Genomic DNA, 14,471 nt, shown 5'->3' on the forward strand with positions numbered 1-14,471 from the left:
ACCCATGTACCTCAATAATCTCATCAATATAATGACTAGTTCAAGAACAGACATGAAATCTAATTCTGCCCACTGAGCTCTTTTGGGGGGAGGGGTGTGGTTTCTGTGTGTTTCCATGAAAGGTTAAGTCTTGCTCCTCTTGAGAGGGCTACAGGAAGCCATTTCAGAAGACAAGTTTCTGAACAAATGAACCAAAACATGAAAAGTCATGGAACAGTTAAAGAATAATCAAGTCAAAGATCTGATTAGCAGAACAGTCAACACTTCAATCTAGTTGGAGTAAAAGATGAGTGTGGTACAAAAGAGAATTTGGGGGATAATGGAACTACTCCTTATTTTGACTGTGGTAGTGGTCTACATTTGTCAAAACTTACAGGATATACACCAAAAAGAGTGAATTTTACTATACATAAGTTTTAAAAGATTTTTTTTTAAATTCTTTAAAGTGAGAATGAGAAATAAATATAAACAAAATTATTTATACACACACATGCCATTAAGAGGTGTAGATCAAAGTAGGCATGCAGGGACAGAAGTCTAGTGGACCACAGCAGGGTGCTGAAGGCTGAGCTGGATTATGAAAAGGATATCCACATACAAGAGCTGCATGGCATCACTTCTGGATATTCTTGCCAAAGATGTATTATCATGAGGAAACAAACCCAAATTGAGGGTTACTGCAAATGCTTGCTGCAAAATAACCAGCTGGCAATCTTGAAAAGTGTCAGTCATGAATGTTGAGGAAAATTTGAGGACCTAGTCCAGACTGAATGACATGAGAAGGCATGCCATCCAAATGCAACATGTGATTCTGAACTGAATCCTTCTGCTATAAAGATATTATCAGGATAACCAACAAAACGTGAATAAAGTCTAAGGATTAGATGATGGTAATGTATCAGTGCTAATTTTCTAATTTTAATAGTTTCATTGTGGGTATGTCAAAGAATGTCAGAAAATACATATGAACACATTTGGAGATGACCGGCATCAAGTAGGCAATCTACTCTCAAATGGTTCAGAGGGGGCAATTTCTTTTTAAGTTTGAATTGTTTCCAATTTTTAAAAATTATTTCTTAAAGAAAAGAAAAAGATTAGAGAAAAAGACTAGGACCATATCATTAAAAATTCCATACTCCATGCTAAGGAATGTAAATGTTATTCTGAAAGCTATCAGTAATCACTGAAGGAAATGAAGCGGGATGTTGACATGCTCTAACGATCATGTTGTAAGTTTTTTTTTCTTAAGGTTCTACTAAACTAAGGTCCCAGATATGTAGGATTCACAGTATTTTCAGGTTAGGAACACATATAATAATGAGGTTATAGATTACTTAGCATTTAATGGAGAAACAAAAGCAGTAAGATCCAGGAATTTAATCCATTTAGATACATTTAATATAGACAAGTCAAGTGAGCCAGATGCACAAAGAGGTTAAATAAACCAGGACAACTCAAAAGCTGCTGTACTTAATTGGGATTACCATAGGAATAAAAGGAAAAGAAACAAGTATGATCACTTCAAGCAATGTAACACAGCAATGAACTCCTGGAAAAAAACTGTGAACTTAAGCATGCACCAGTCAGAAATGGGGTGACACATTACAAAGGCATGCAGCAAAAAGACAGAAATAGTAATCACACTATACTTGCAAATATTACTGTGGTTTTAACTATAAATTCTAAGAAAATGGAAGTACAGAGGAATGAGAAGCTTTATGAAATTATATCAATATGTCAGCTTCACCACATACCTGACCTTCTAGTCTGTTTTTAAATATTTCCTAGTTAAGATTTTTGATTAAGGCAAGGCCATAGTTGGGTAGCAATAATCTTAAAATGAGGCTTTAGCCACTCTGGGCTTTTCCTAATCTTCTCAAGTATTTTTTAAATCTCAGGCTAGAACACTTCTAAGTAAATGCTTGACTGCTTTTAATAATATCTGAGTAAACTTGGAGCATTAGCCACTCCCAGTAGACCAGGTATTTAAGGATGGGATTCTTGCTGTAGCAGGACAACAACACTGCTTTTACAAAATCCTCATAAAATCTAATTAGCTATGTTCCAGTTCACAGCCATGACAGTCTATCTCTCAAACTCTTTATCACTGCAATGGTTAGAGAGATAACTGGATTTAAAAAATGATCAACCTTTACTGAAAAAATAAAAATCACTAGGTTATTAGCAGGAACATCTCTGCAAACCAGGAACTACAAATATACATATAAACTGAAAGGCATGTGTTAAAGACTTACTGCTCTTCGTCTGTAAACACACACTTACCCAATGCAGAACTCCACACTAACCTAGTAAGTACTGCCAAACTGCCTTTTAAGTGATGCAAATGGAAGTGCTAAAAAAACGTTAAACATGAAAAGGATGAAGGCAAGTCACTCAAATATTTGAAGTTGGATGTAAATTGTGACAATATTCAAAAAAAAACTGTGATAGAAGAATTTAGTAACCACCTTCTGAAACGTAACTAGTTTAAAGGCTCTGACGCTGCCTATGGATTCCTAGTGTATGCCAGCATTCTCAAACTGTCAGCTGTTCCTCATAATAAGGATTCCAAAATCAGATGACTTAGGCAAATTCTAGGGAAAACAAAGTTTAAGAGGTTTCTGTACTGCACAACTTTTAAAAAGTGCATAGTTTTACTATGATAATAATGTGCTTTGTAATATCCAAAGAGGGATGCAATAAATACTATTTCCCAATCCTACATATACACAGATCTTTTAATTTTCAAAACTGTCACTTGTATCTACTGAAATATAGTTTAGGAAGCACTAAGGCACACTGTTCATTTTCTTTATACTTACCGTCAGTCCACAACATGAATTTATGGGTGCTACATAATCTTTAGGTCATAAAAAGTACTAAATGAATAAAACATCAATAACTTTTCATGATTATTTTCATCTTCTAAGTTGAGGTCAAGAACTCTACCACTGATTTGCAGGTTGAAGCTATATAAATATAAAAATAAATCATAACTACCCATTTCATAATATTTGCTGTTGGTGATGGAAAGAATGAGCATGGGCTTAATCACTGAACAACAGTTTAGTTAATGACAACAAAATGTTCCAATTCAAAATATCTTATCCTAAAAGAAGGAATAAGATACTGTTTGCACAGTCACACAGGGAAATACATCTCCAATGCCAATATAATTCAATGAAATATCATCAGTAAGATATGAACATGTTTATTAATGGTGAGATATTTATTTACATCCTTGTATTAGTACAGCTATACATTTCAATTAAACTTCACCAAAAAAATAGCATTTTATCTTCCTTTATCATAAGGCCAGACAGAAACTTCATAAACAGAATGAGAAAAAAGCCAACAAAATGCAACTAGAAATCACCAGAAAAAGAAAAATCTTAAATCAACTTTCCACCTTTTGACAAAATAAACTATTAGTATTATGTCCATTTTTCACTGGTGATAAAACAGACTCAGAGAGGTCAAAGAACCTGCTTAAATCAACCCAGCCAGTAATCAACTGAGTCAGTCCAAACCCAAACCCATGCTCTTTGCCAGTTTATAGGTTTAGAATAGGAATATTTCAGGTTGAGGTATTCCACTTGTAGATCAATCTTCACCATGGAAACTCTAAGTAAATTTAATTAAGCTTTATCACTATGAATAGAGCAAACTGAATAGAAGGTTTTTTTTTCATTCATTAAGCCTATGGTGATATTTAAACAATTTTGAAATAAAACCGAAATTTAACAAGTGATTGCACGACTGAACTAATTCACATGCATTTTGAAAAGAATATTTCATCCACTTAAGTAGTATTTTCCAGTATAACTGGATTGGGAGTGAGAGGAATAGTGTTGATGGGGAAGAATTAAAAAGAAAAATAAATGTATGTCAGAAGAGAGAGAAAAAAATACTAATTAATTTAATCCTATAATCTATTTACCTTTAAAATCAAGTTGAATTATCCTCTACTATTATTATCTGCCACTGTAATACTTGGAATGGAAGTCTGTGGTAATCACATAGGTCTAATTGCTCACATAGTGCTGAAATAGCACTAATTACATACGATTTTCTCTTTAACAAAAGTATTGTTTATTCTGGTTTCTTTACACTACATATAAATAGGTGCTGGCATTTGAAACCTAGTTTCACAGATGCAATGTTATCAAATAATAGTAAAGTTCCCACACTAGAAGAGTCAAACCAACAGCTTAGCTAACATGTAACCTTAGAAAAAACAATACTTAACACTATAATGGATTCTAAAATTGCATAAGTCGATGGTATTTTCCTCTTAAATATCACAAAGTAATGAATAAAACTATTTCATATAGACGTAGTTTTGCAACACTTTACAATTATAGTAACTAAAGCTGCAAAAGATAAAGTGAGAATTTCTGTATTTGCTGTAAATGCCTATATTTGAAAAGCAAGTTTAATTAGAGCAAGAAAAGGTCATAGAGATTTGTCAGTAATTTCAAGGACTTCAGGGGTTAATGGCACTGGTTCATTATTATACCTAATTTCATCCTGCTTCACAGGGTGCTTTTCCTGGATGTAAATGTTCACTAGCATCACCTTGTGCCACTCCACCAGGATTAAGCTTATCTTTCAATTCACATGACCATCACACAGAAGACAATTAAAAGTCCACAACCACTAAATAAAACCTAACTTATTCAGATTTGGATTCTCTCTCCAAACCACATACTGTTTCAAACTCTCTCTCAAAATTATCTCTTTCTAACCCTGATATAAGGAACACCATGACCTAATACTGGAAGAACATTTCCCAAAGGGTGTTCCATGGAACATTGGTTGCTATCTTTCAGATACTCCTCAAAAATATTATTCCATAATCATATGAATTTTATAAATTCTAGGATAACCCACAGTATTTTTAATGGTTAATTTTTTTAAATAGTTTCCCAAATTTAGTTAGCCACATAAACCTGCCCCATCACACATAGAGCACCTATTAACATCCCACGGATTTACAGACACAGTTTGAAATCAGGGAAGTGGCTAGAGTAAAGAAGACCTAATCCCTTATGGTAGCTCACAGAGAAAAAATATGACAATGAATATATATATGTTCATGTATAACTGAAAAATTGTGCTCTACACTGGAATTTGACACAACATTGGAAAATGATTATAAATCAATAAAAAATGTTTAAAAAACAAAAAAAGACCTAATCCCAAAATGAACAGTTGTTCATATGAGAAAGAATTAAGGGGCAAATAGTGAAATTGGAAAATGGAGAGCCACGTCTTCAAGCCTTCTATTAACCATGAAAGCCAAAGTGCTACTCTCCTATAGCAGCGGATAAAGTAGCACTAGAATGGGGGGAGAGGTGTTAGCCAATAGAGGGCTAGTCATTGGGAAATGACTTCCACCTACTAACTGGAAAAAGTGGACACTGTAGAAAGGAAGTATGGAGCAACTAGCTGGGAAGACTAATCCTGTCACTCTGATCAGCAACAATGGGGAAAAAAGGGAAATCCCTTAGATCTGGAAAAGAGTTTTATATGCAGTGACAACAAAAGATGGCCATTCGTATCTCTGGGATGTCCTATACTTACAGTGTGGGTCATTCAAAAACAAACATCATTATGGAAAGAACTTCTTGGCTCAAGATACAGCAAAAGCTGATAAGCAATTCTTGGTCTTAGCTACTGAAAACTTGAAGTAACCCTCACTGGAAGTTTCATGAGTAACAAGGGATAAGAAAACCTATGGAACTAGCAAACTCTCACCTACATCTACTTTAGCATTCATCTGGAGTAATGGGAAGACATAAGTAAAAAACTACAGCCAATGTTGATAGGTCCCTCATGTTCGACAAGCTTATACAACTCTGATAATCAATGGAAGTCAACATTCACCAGTCCAAAGACAGAAAAGGAAAAATGTCAAAGGAAAAGGAAATGAACCATCAAAGACAATACAAAGAAGTGATGTTAATTCCTCTGTCCAATAAGTTCTTCTGAATTAAAAATAACTTAATTATTCACGAGTTAAGACTGAAGTAGCAACCCAGAAAAACAGTATGCTCAGGCTCATTTTCTCATTCTTCCTCTCTCCTATTCACCTTTTCTTCTTCCAAGTATCTTCTCCCTACCTAAACTCCTCCTTTTCTTTAAATTCTTCAGTCTGCCCCTAATTTCAATCATGTGTGCTTTTTGAAAAAGAACCATGTCTATCTTTTTGCTGTTGAACAGTCAATATAGTTTAGCTTCATCTACACTAGAGTTTCAAACTCTTCAGAACACAATCTTCAGTAAGAAATACAAGAACACACAAGCATTCTGTATAACAATACTTATTCTTTCTACACATGATGTACTTGATATTTTCTACTCTAGTATATTTAATTTTTTAAATGCTGGCTGGACTTAGTAAATTGATTATAAAACCTATCAAAACCAACAGGATGGAAAACAAGGAGCAACACCTACAGTATACTGGCAGTAAGTATACATAAAGAGAAAAGGTTTTGGAAGAAATGTTTTGACTGCCATAGAAGATTAGCACAAGAAAATATTAATTTGTAACAAGTTCAATTATTTTACCCTAAAATAGCCTAGGCTTACTATCTAATACTAATCAAGTCACAGGAATTATGAAACATTCCATAAAATTTCCAACATATGATGCTATTTATTTTTACACTGCTATGCTAAGGTATGCCTTACATTTCCATACGAAATAAATAAATTCCTAATATACTTAGTGTTAGTCTTGACATCCCTGTTCTCACTCATACTGCAATATACTCTTTAAAAAAAGAGAAATGGAAAAATAAAAGCCACCACTTACTGAACATGCTTCTACCATTTGCTAGCACTGGGTTAGGTCAAATAATTGTACTTATCCTTAGAACAGAAGGACTGTTAGGTGACTAGTATAAAGGAAATAAGTGCTCAGCCTGTATTTCTGATGACATTTATGATGATCCTAATCGAGGACTTAAATAAAAATAAAAAAATTAAACCAAACCTAATCATCTGTGTTAAGCGGCCATTTTAATAATTTGGTATGATTAATAAATTCTACTCAGGAAAAGCTAACAAAGAGGAACAATATAAGAACACAGAAAAGATTCAGATCCTTCTGATCAAGCCATCATCACCTCACTTAAGTGACCCACACGTGAAAAAAATGTGAATTAGCTTTAAAACTACTCTAATTCATTAAGTTTAAACCACAGTACCCGCTGATGCACTCTAGTAACAAGTTTATCAATCACTCAGACTATTTTGTGTTTGCATATCTACACTAAATAAGCTATAAAATTACTGTTATTTAAGGATAATTTAAATGAAATGTTATAAAGTCCAATATTCAGAAAGCATCAAAAAGTAGTTATCCACATATAGATAGCCTTGCATTTTTTTGTATTGAGTAATATTATCTTACACCTATTTTTTAAGTAAATTGGTTAAGAATTCCCTAAAATTCCAATTTCCCATTTAAAAGTAGAGGACAGCCAATTTAATTAGTAAAGTACTCATTTCATCATTACTAGCAAATTAGTTTATAATGTAAAAATTAACTTCTACTTCCACAACTCTACTGTAACTTGCTCTAGAGTTACACTAGTAACATCAAAACTATTATTTTATAAACAAACAACATACAAACCATAATCATTTCAACAGCTTAAAAAATAAGACAAAACACTCTTTCAAATCGTACTGGATACAACTGGAAAATAAACATTATTAAATTTGAAAGTGATCTATGACCTTAAGGCACTCTTATCTGCTTTCTTTACTGCTCATTGGCTTAATCCCCCTCTTCCTTTCTAGAGCTCTACTTATTTCCTCCCTCAAGCTGTCAGCACCAACAGCAAGGAATGCTATCCAACAACAAAAATCTGAATTGTCTGTTTTCTTACAGTCATGATACTGTAATGAAGAAAACATTAATCTTATCAATATAAAGAGTGAAATCAGCCTAATTAGGAATAAAATGAAATTGACAGAAATGTAGCAAGTCAGACAGACTCTTGCTGACTCCATTTTTAAAAGGAACCTATTTTCAGCATAAACCTAAGCCATATGAGATGACAACTGCATTAATATAAACAGCCAAACACAAATATACAGCATGTACCATAAAGTTTAACTACTACCATTCTCCTGTTTCAAATATTGGGTCTTTTAAAACTCAAACTAAACATTTTATCATTTAAGGCAAATCTAAATTATCGAATTTAACCCCAACAAACAATCTCTTTCACTATCCATCACAGACCTAAAAAAATAATGTTAAAAATGAAATTGGGTCAATTCACTATCTGAAAACTTCCTTAACCAACTTGTTTTTTATACAATGTTAGATAATGAGAATCAAATAAGACACTTCTCCAAAGTGTAGTAATCAATTCATACACAAGGACCAGTTGATCTATTTCAATAATTAAATGTAAAGAAGATACTGGCATTCTTCAATTACCTAAATTCTCAAATAACTTAAAGATGGTAAGTACTACTACTCATGATAGATTTCTTGACAGCTTTTTCCAATCTTATCTTTCTTTTCTTGCTCTTTACCCAAACTTCTATGGTTGGTAACTCCCACTTTCAAGATCTCCTACTACAACTTAAAAATACCTAAGACTTCACAGACACTGCCTAGCCCCAAAGCCTACAAAATAATTGCTTAAAAATTCGAGTCTCTTGTTCTCTATTACTGAAAAACACAATAGAAGTTTACTTAAGAGACTATATTTTTTTTACATCACATCAAACTTACAAAAAAGACAAAATATGAAGGATACTACTAAAACTTAATTTACTTTAAAATCTATTAATAAAAATAAAATGTATTTGGTGAAATACTTATTTGACTTTTTTGCTTATTTGGCTTAAATTAAATATCTACCAAAATACAGATATAAGAAACCAAGTACAAAAAAACATATTTAGTAGAAAATATACATAAATTATTCTGATAATACAGCAAAATATCTCATAGCATAAAACTATTATGTAAATTCTTAATAATCAAAAGGCAACTGAAGATATAGTTTTTTATCATAATTCTTAAATTACATTTACAACTGGTACATACAATGAGTTCTCCCATTATTTTGCAGATAGTTCAAGAACTGAAACTCTAAAAGCATCAAAATCCTTTCTATAAATCTTAAAACAAACTAAAGCAATTTCTAAATTTAGGAAACATGGGGTATAAAACTACTTATGCTCTGTAAAATATTTTTCTTCACACATAAAAATAAAAGACATATACTTCACAAATAAAGTACCAAAGTCAAAACTGTCTCATCCTTAAGAGAGCAGTCTCTTGAAAAATGATTTAGAATTCTTACATTCCCAGCACGAGTCTGGTAGTCTGTTTTTAAAGATAATCCTATTCAAATTGCACATATATATATATATATACATGCTTTAAAAATCTCATGGCATCAAGTTGCTAGAAAACTTCTGATACTGGTAAATTGAATAATTAATTCAAATAATTAGGCAAAATTGGAGAAGTGATTTACCTGACAAACTAATTTTTAACAAATTTCAAATCCAAAAAGTGAAATAATCATCAGTTGACTTTTACTTCAGAAAAATACAGCGTTACTTGGGAACAAAGACATTTTAGTATAAAAACTTTCCAACAAACTCAAATATTGACATTCCAAAGATACAAAATAATTCTTTGGCTAATATCCTTCAAAAGTCAATGTCCTAATATAGGTCTGGGTGATGATGTATATTCTTCCCACAGAGAACTGGTGGATGTTGGGATGGGCTCACATGTAACATTGGAATTAGAACTTAAAGCCAAGCCTTCAAGCTTGAAGATCACATGGAGCATTTGCTCTCATCATTGATCTACACCTCTAGCTAGGTCTCCTAAATCACATCTATATTTAGGAAAATGAAGACAAAAATTTAACCAGTTTAGATATGAATTAAATGTAGAGTAAATCAAACTCTCAGGCTGGCAGGAGCTGCTCCCAAACATTCTCTACCAACTACTATCACAAAATTTTTAAACTACTTATGTCATCTTACAAACATGACAATTTTTGGCAAGTCCATGTTTAGTAATTTCCTTTGCTTACGCTATATAGAGATGTAATAAAACCCACTGATGATTACCTTCAAGTTCCTGTTGACCTAAGATATTTTAATATCTCCTCCCATTTCCAGAGTAATTTCCAAAGTCTGGGAAGGAATGTTTCCACTAATAAATTCCTTTCAATTGAATGTCTGTTATACCACCATGCAGTAGGCAACTGGGAGCAATAATCCATTTTTGCCCATCACAGAATTATTCAAAATCTCTTACTGCTGACCAAAAAACAAGCTCTTCTTCATAAGTTCCACATTAAATCAAGTCAACAATTGAGTAGCATGGTTTTACTCTTGGGAAAATACTTACCAAAAACTTGAATAACTGGTGTCTATCTTTTATTGTATACATATTTAAATACATTATATATAACACATATTATGTGTTTAAATACATATTAATACATTATGTATATATACAATGTATAAAGTATAATTATATACTCATTACAGAGTAACTTTATCATGCTAACCATCACAATTAAATCATAATGCCCAGCTAAAGAGTTTTTATTTTAAATACAAACTTACCCCATTCTAGGTATTCAAGAATGTTCTTCTCTCTTCTCAATGGAGAATTATTGCATTCATCATAAAGGCAGATGAGTATATCCAGTAACGTTTCCACACTGAAGCACTGCCCATTGGTCTGAGCGGGCCCATCCAAAATAAACTGCTCCAACTGCCTCAAACGCACTTCTCCGGACATGTTTGCTTTATTTCTGCTGGTTTTCCTTTCAATTACTATAACGATTTTTACTATGATTATTTAAACCTAAATTTCAAAAGGTGTGGTTTTAAAAAATAAACCACTTGTTATTCAAACAACTGTCATGCAATGCCGGGGCTGAATTCAACATCCAACACACCAGTAACTCACTTAACTGAAGCGTCTTCAATTTCGCAAATATACATATATTTGAGGGAAAGTTACCGTAAAATACACATTTAACACATTTTAAAAAGAATAATTAAGTTGTATATTTAAATAAAATAATTAAAAGTACAGCGAACCAAAAAGTCAACACTTCTTTAAAAAAAAAAAACTCTTCTCCTTCATTCAAAATTCAACTCGTGCAACATAATCCTGAAACGAATCCGGTTGCATCATTAATGAATTAAGTCCGATGTGCATCAGCAATTCACTTCCCAGGAAGAAAGAAAATCGAAAAGGGAGGAAAAAAACAGAATGTATGTAAGGGGGAGGGAAAACCAAAAATTCTGCTGCAAATCCTCCCAACCACCACTTGGATAACGCATCAGCGGCAATTTCTCCAGCGGGAAAGGGAGGGGGCGAGGTCCCTGAAGCAGCCCCTCGGCTCGGAGCACGCCAAGTCTTGCCCGAAGGAGGCTTTTCGTTTCTCCTCCCGAGGTCCTTATTTTTAAGGCTTTGCAATCAGTCCTATATCCAACGGATTCCGATGAAAACTCTTCATTTTCCTCCCCGCTTCACCCAGGGGCCTGACTGGCTGCGGCGGCACTCGCCCCCGGCTCCGGGAGCAGCGGCTACTCGGCCGCCTGAGCCCGCTCCATGTCGGTGGTCGCTGGGCCGCCGGCCTGGGCCGCGCCCGGGGGAGAGCCCGGTCTCCCCCACACCCGCACCGCGGCCGCCCGCCCGCCCGCCGACGCTCCCGACGCCCTGGCGAGGGGGTGCTTTTCTGGATTCAAAGGACACGGACGGCAGCAGCTGCGGCGGCGGGGGCGCGGGCGGCTCCAGCAGCTAGGTCTCCCCCTTCTTCACACCCCGGGGTTAAGGGCATCTTTCCCCGGCGAGGAGGGAAGCGGCCGAGGCGCAGGAGGAGGGGTCGGTGCCGCCGGTGAGGAGACCAGAGGCTGCGGCAGCCCGGCTCGCAGCCACTCCCTTCCTTTCCCTCCACCCCTCCCCCGCCTTCCCCGTCCTCTCGCGCTCGCGCCCTGGGCTCCGCGAGGCTGCTCCAGGCCCCGCCGCACGCAGGCGGAGGCTCGCCGACGAGTCGGGATCCAATATGGCGGCCCCCGCCCCCCCCCCGACACGCGCGCACACGCCCTCTCCCCTCCCCGCCCCGCCCCACCCCGCCCCCGCCCCCGCCCGAGCCCCTCCGGCGCGGCGGGGTCCGGTCCTGCGGTCGCCCAGAGCCGAGTCCAGGCCTTGGAGGGGGTGCGGGCGAGGGCCGGGGGCGCGGGCGCTGCATCGCCCCGAGGGGAGGGTGGGGACGGCTCGGCCGGTGAGGCTGCGGCTGCCGCAACGTGGAATGCAGGGATACGGGAGGACTGAGGGAGGCCGCGGCGGCGGTGGCCGATGGTAGGGAGGCTGGAGGACGCGGGCGCGGGCTGGGAATTGCGCCACCGCCTCGCCGCTGTCCCCGGTTCCCGGGAGCTCCTCGTACGGATCGTAGAGCGGGGCTTCCTCCTGGTCCTCGGAGGCACCACCACCCGATTGGCACGTTGGCCAAGGGGGCCCAGAAGCAGACGGCTTTAGCCTTCAGTAGATCAGTAAAAGACAGAGCCTTTCTCACTGCCTCTTACCTGCTCACCACTCGCCCCCCACATTCAGTTCTCAAGCACTCCAAAGTAATAATTTCCTGGGTGTCCAATTACACCACTTCTTGTGTCATTTCCCAGGACAAATACAATGACAGACTTGTACGCGCTACCCTCCAAGTCCTGAGTGTTTGCGAGAAGGACAGAATCCCCCATGTCTATTCCCAAAAGTTTCCCTCCGTGGAGCACAGGGTTTCCTCCTCGGGAACTATTCTAGCTGTTGCCTGTTTATCCCCAGCCAAGGTTACCACCTACGAGGAATTCAGCCAATGAAGGGGAGTCTAGACGGTTCGCCACTATCATCAAACCTCCATCCCCTGTTCGCGCTCGCGCGCGTGCACACAAAACCCAGCGGCACAATGCAGAAACTGGGTAGCAAAGGCAAATCGTTCTATAGGTACGGCTCCTGATGCATGTTGGGCCCTCCAGGTTTTTTTGAATCTTGGTTTTAGGAGAGCTGCCTACAGATTTCTTAAGGAAGAGCCCACATTTAAATACATCACTAAACTGGGTCACTGAATTTCTGTCATTTCCTCTCAAAACTGCCATCTCCGTAATAATCTTTTCTCCAAAATACAATTATATTCCTTTCCTACACCCGTGGGGCAGTTTTGTTTTTCAAAGTTAATGCTCACAATGGCGTTTTTTACATCTTACTAGTATGGAAGCTAAGCAAGAACTAGAAATGAAGATCTAGAAATGAAGTCTAAACATGAAGGCTAACATTAATTATTCAAGTTGCTGTCATTCACAATTTTTTTGTGAATCTTTTGTGAAATCTACACTTGACGTGGCTTAAATAACCAAAATAACCACAGCATTATTTCCAATGAGCTCTTGACAAATGAGTGACGCTTACACAGACTCAGACAAAAGATGGATCATTTCTAGCCGTGACATCTTTGTGTATGTGTGTTGTCTAATTATAAAAGTAATAGAAAAGCAAAAAGAAAAGTTTAATCCTATCACAGGTAATAATATTTTGGTGTTTATTAGTCAAGTTTCTTTCTTATGTATGTTAACAAAATGATACATAATAAAAGACAGTTTTATAGTCTCCTGTTTTCACCTAGCAATGTATTATGAACATGATTTTTAGGTCAACACATATTCATCAACATGATTTTAATGGTGAAGCCAAGATTCACACTTTCATTTGACCGTGAATTGAGGTAGCAAAGAAAGAAGCAATTTCTTCTGCTTTTTACACCACAGAGCTGGCTCCAAGATACCTACTTATCCAACTTGTAAATAACTGTAAAGAATAGTTTAAAAGCGAGAACCTGAAACATGTTGAGTCTCAATAAATGCTAATTAACAGTTACAGGTATGTTTTTTTAACAAAAGAGTCATGCTGCCAGACCTCTCTCTACCTATTCTGTGAGCACTTGGGTACCACCCACAATCCAGGGTATTGATGATTGCTTAATAACCTTTTCCACATTATTTGGAGAGTAAAGGGGAGAACTTATTTTTATTTTTTTTAAAAAAAGCACAAAGAGAAGGAAGAAGGTTGAACCCAATCAATTTTGCTTGAATAATTCAAGCTCAGAGACTTAATAATTAACTAGACACTAAACACATTGTGCGGGTGTTATTTTAAATGTTCCAGTTGAAGTGTGAACATGCTTGTTAATGAAACCGGTCTTAAGCCAAAGAAAGGCACAGCCGCAGCCGCCCCACAGTGCTTGAACTCCTGCAAATCAAGAGTGCCATAGGCTGCGTGGCAGGGTGTTCTTTGGATAAAGAGCCTGGAGGGGGGTCTTTGTGAAATTTTGCTTGGGGGCCTGGAGATTAGATGTATACCACCGCAAACACAATTTGTTTGAAATAATCCGAAAAAGTTTTAT

At 36.9% G+C, this 14,471-nt stretch overlaps 1 protein-coding gene across 14 annotated transcripts in view; it reads right to left on the bottom strand.

Annotated features, from left to right (window-relative positions):
* The window catches only part of CDC42BPA (CDC42 binding protein kinase alpha), a 239,828-nt gene extending 227,762 nt beyond the window's left edge, over nucleotides 1-12,066 (bottom strand). For 4 of the 14 annotated variants that reach the window (XM_010973651.3, XM_045509462.2, XM_010973659.3 and 1 more), the window contains exon 1: nucleotides 10,633-12,062. In XM_010973651.3, coding sequence (XP_010971953.1) covers nucleotides 10,633-10,810 — 178 coding nt within the window. In that variant the 5' untranslated portion in view covers nucleotides 10,811-12,062. Of the gene's footprint in view, nucleotides 1-10,632 lie in introns of all 14 variants that reach the window. The other 10 variants (XM_045509464.2, XM_010973674.3, XM_010973667.3 and 7 more) reach the window with 6 other exon arrangements.
* Between the last annotated feature and the right edge of the window lie 2,405 nt (nucleotides 12,067-14,471).

Source organism: Camelus bactrianus, chromosome 23 (genome assembly GCF_048773025.1).
Source record: "Camelus bactrianus isolate YW-2024 breed Bactrian camel chromosome 23, ASM4877302v1, whole genome shotgun sequence".
NCBI lineage: Eukaryota > Metazoa > Chordata > Mammalia > Artiodactyla > Camelidae > Camelus > Camelus bactrianus.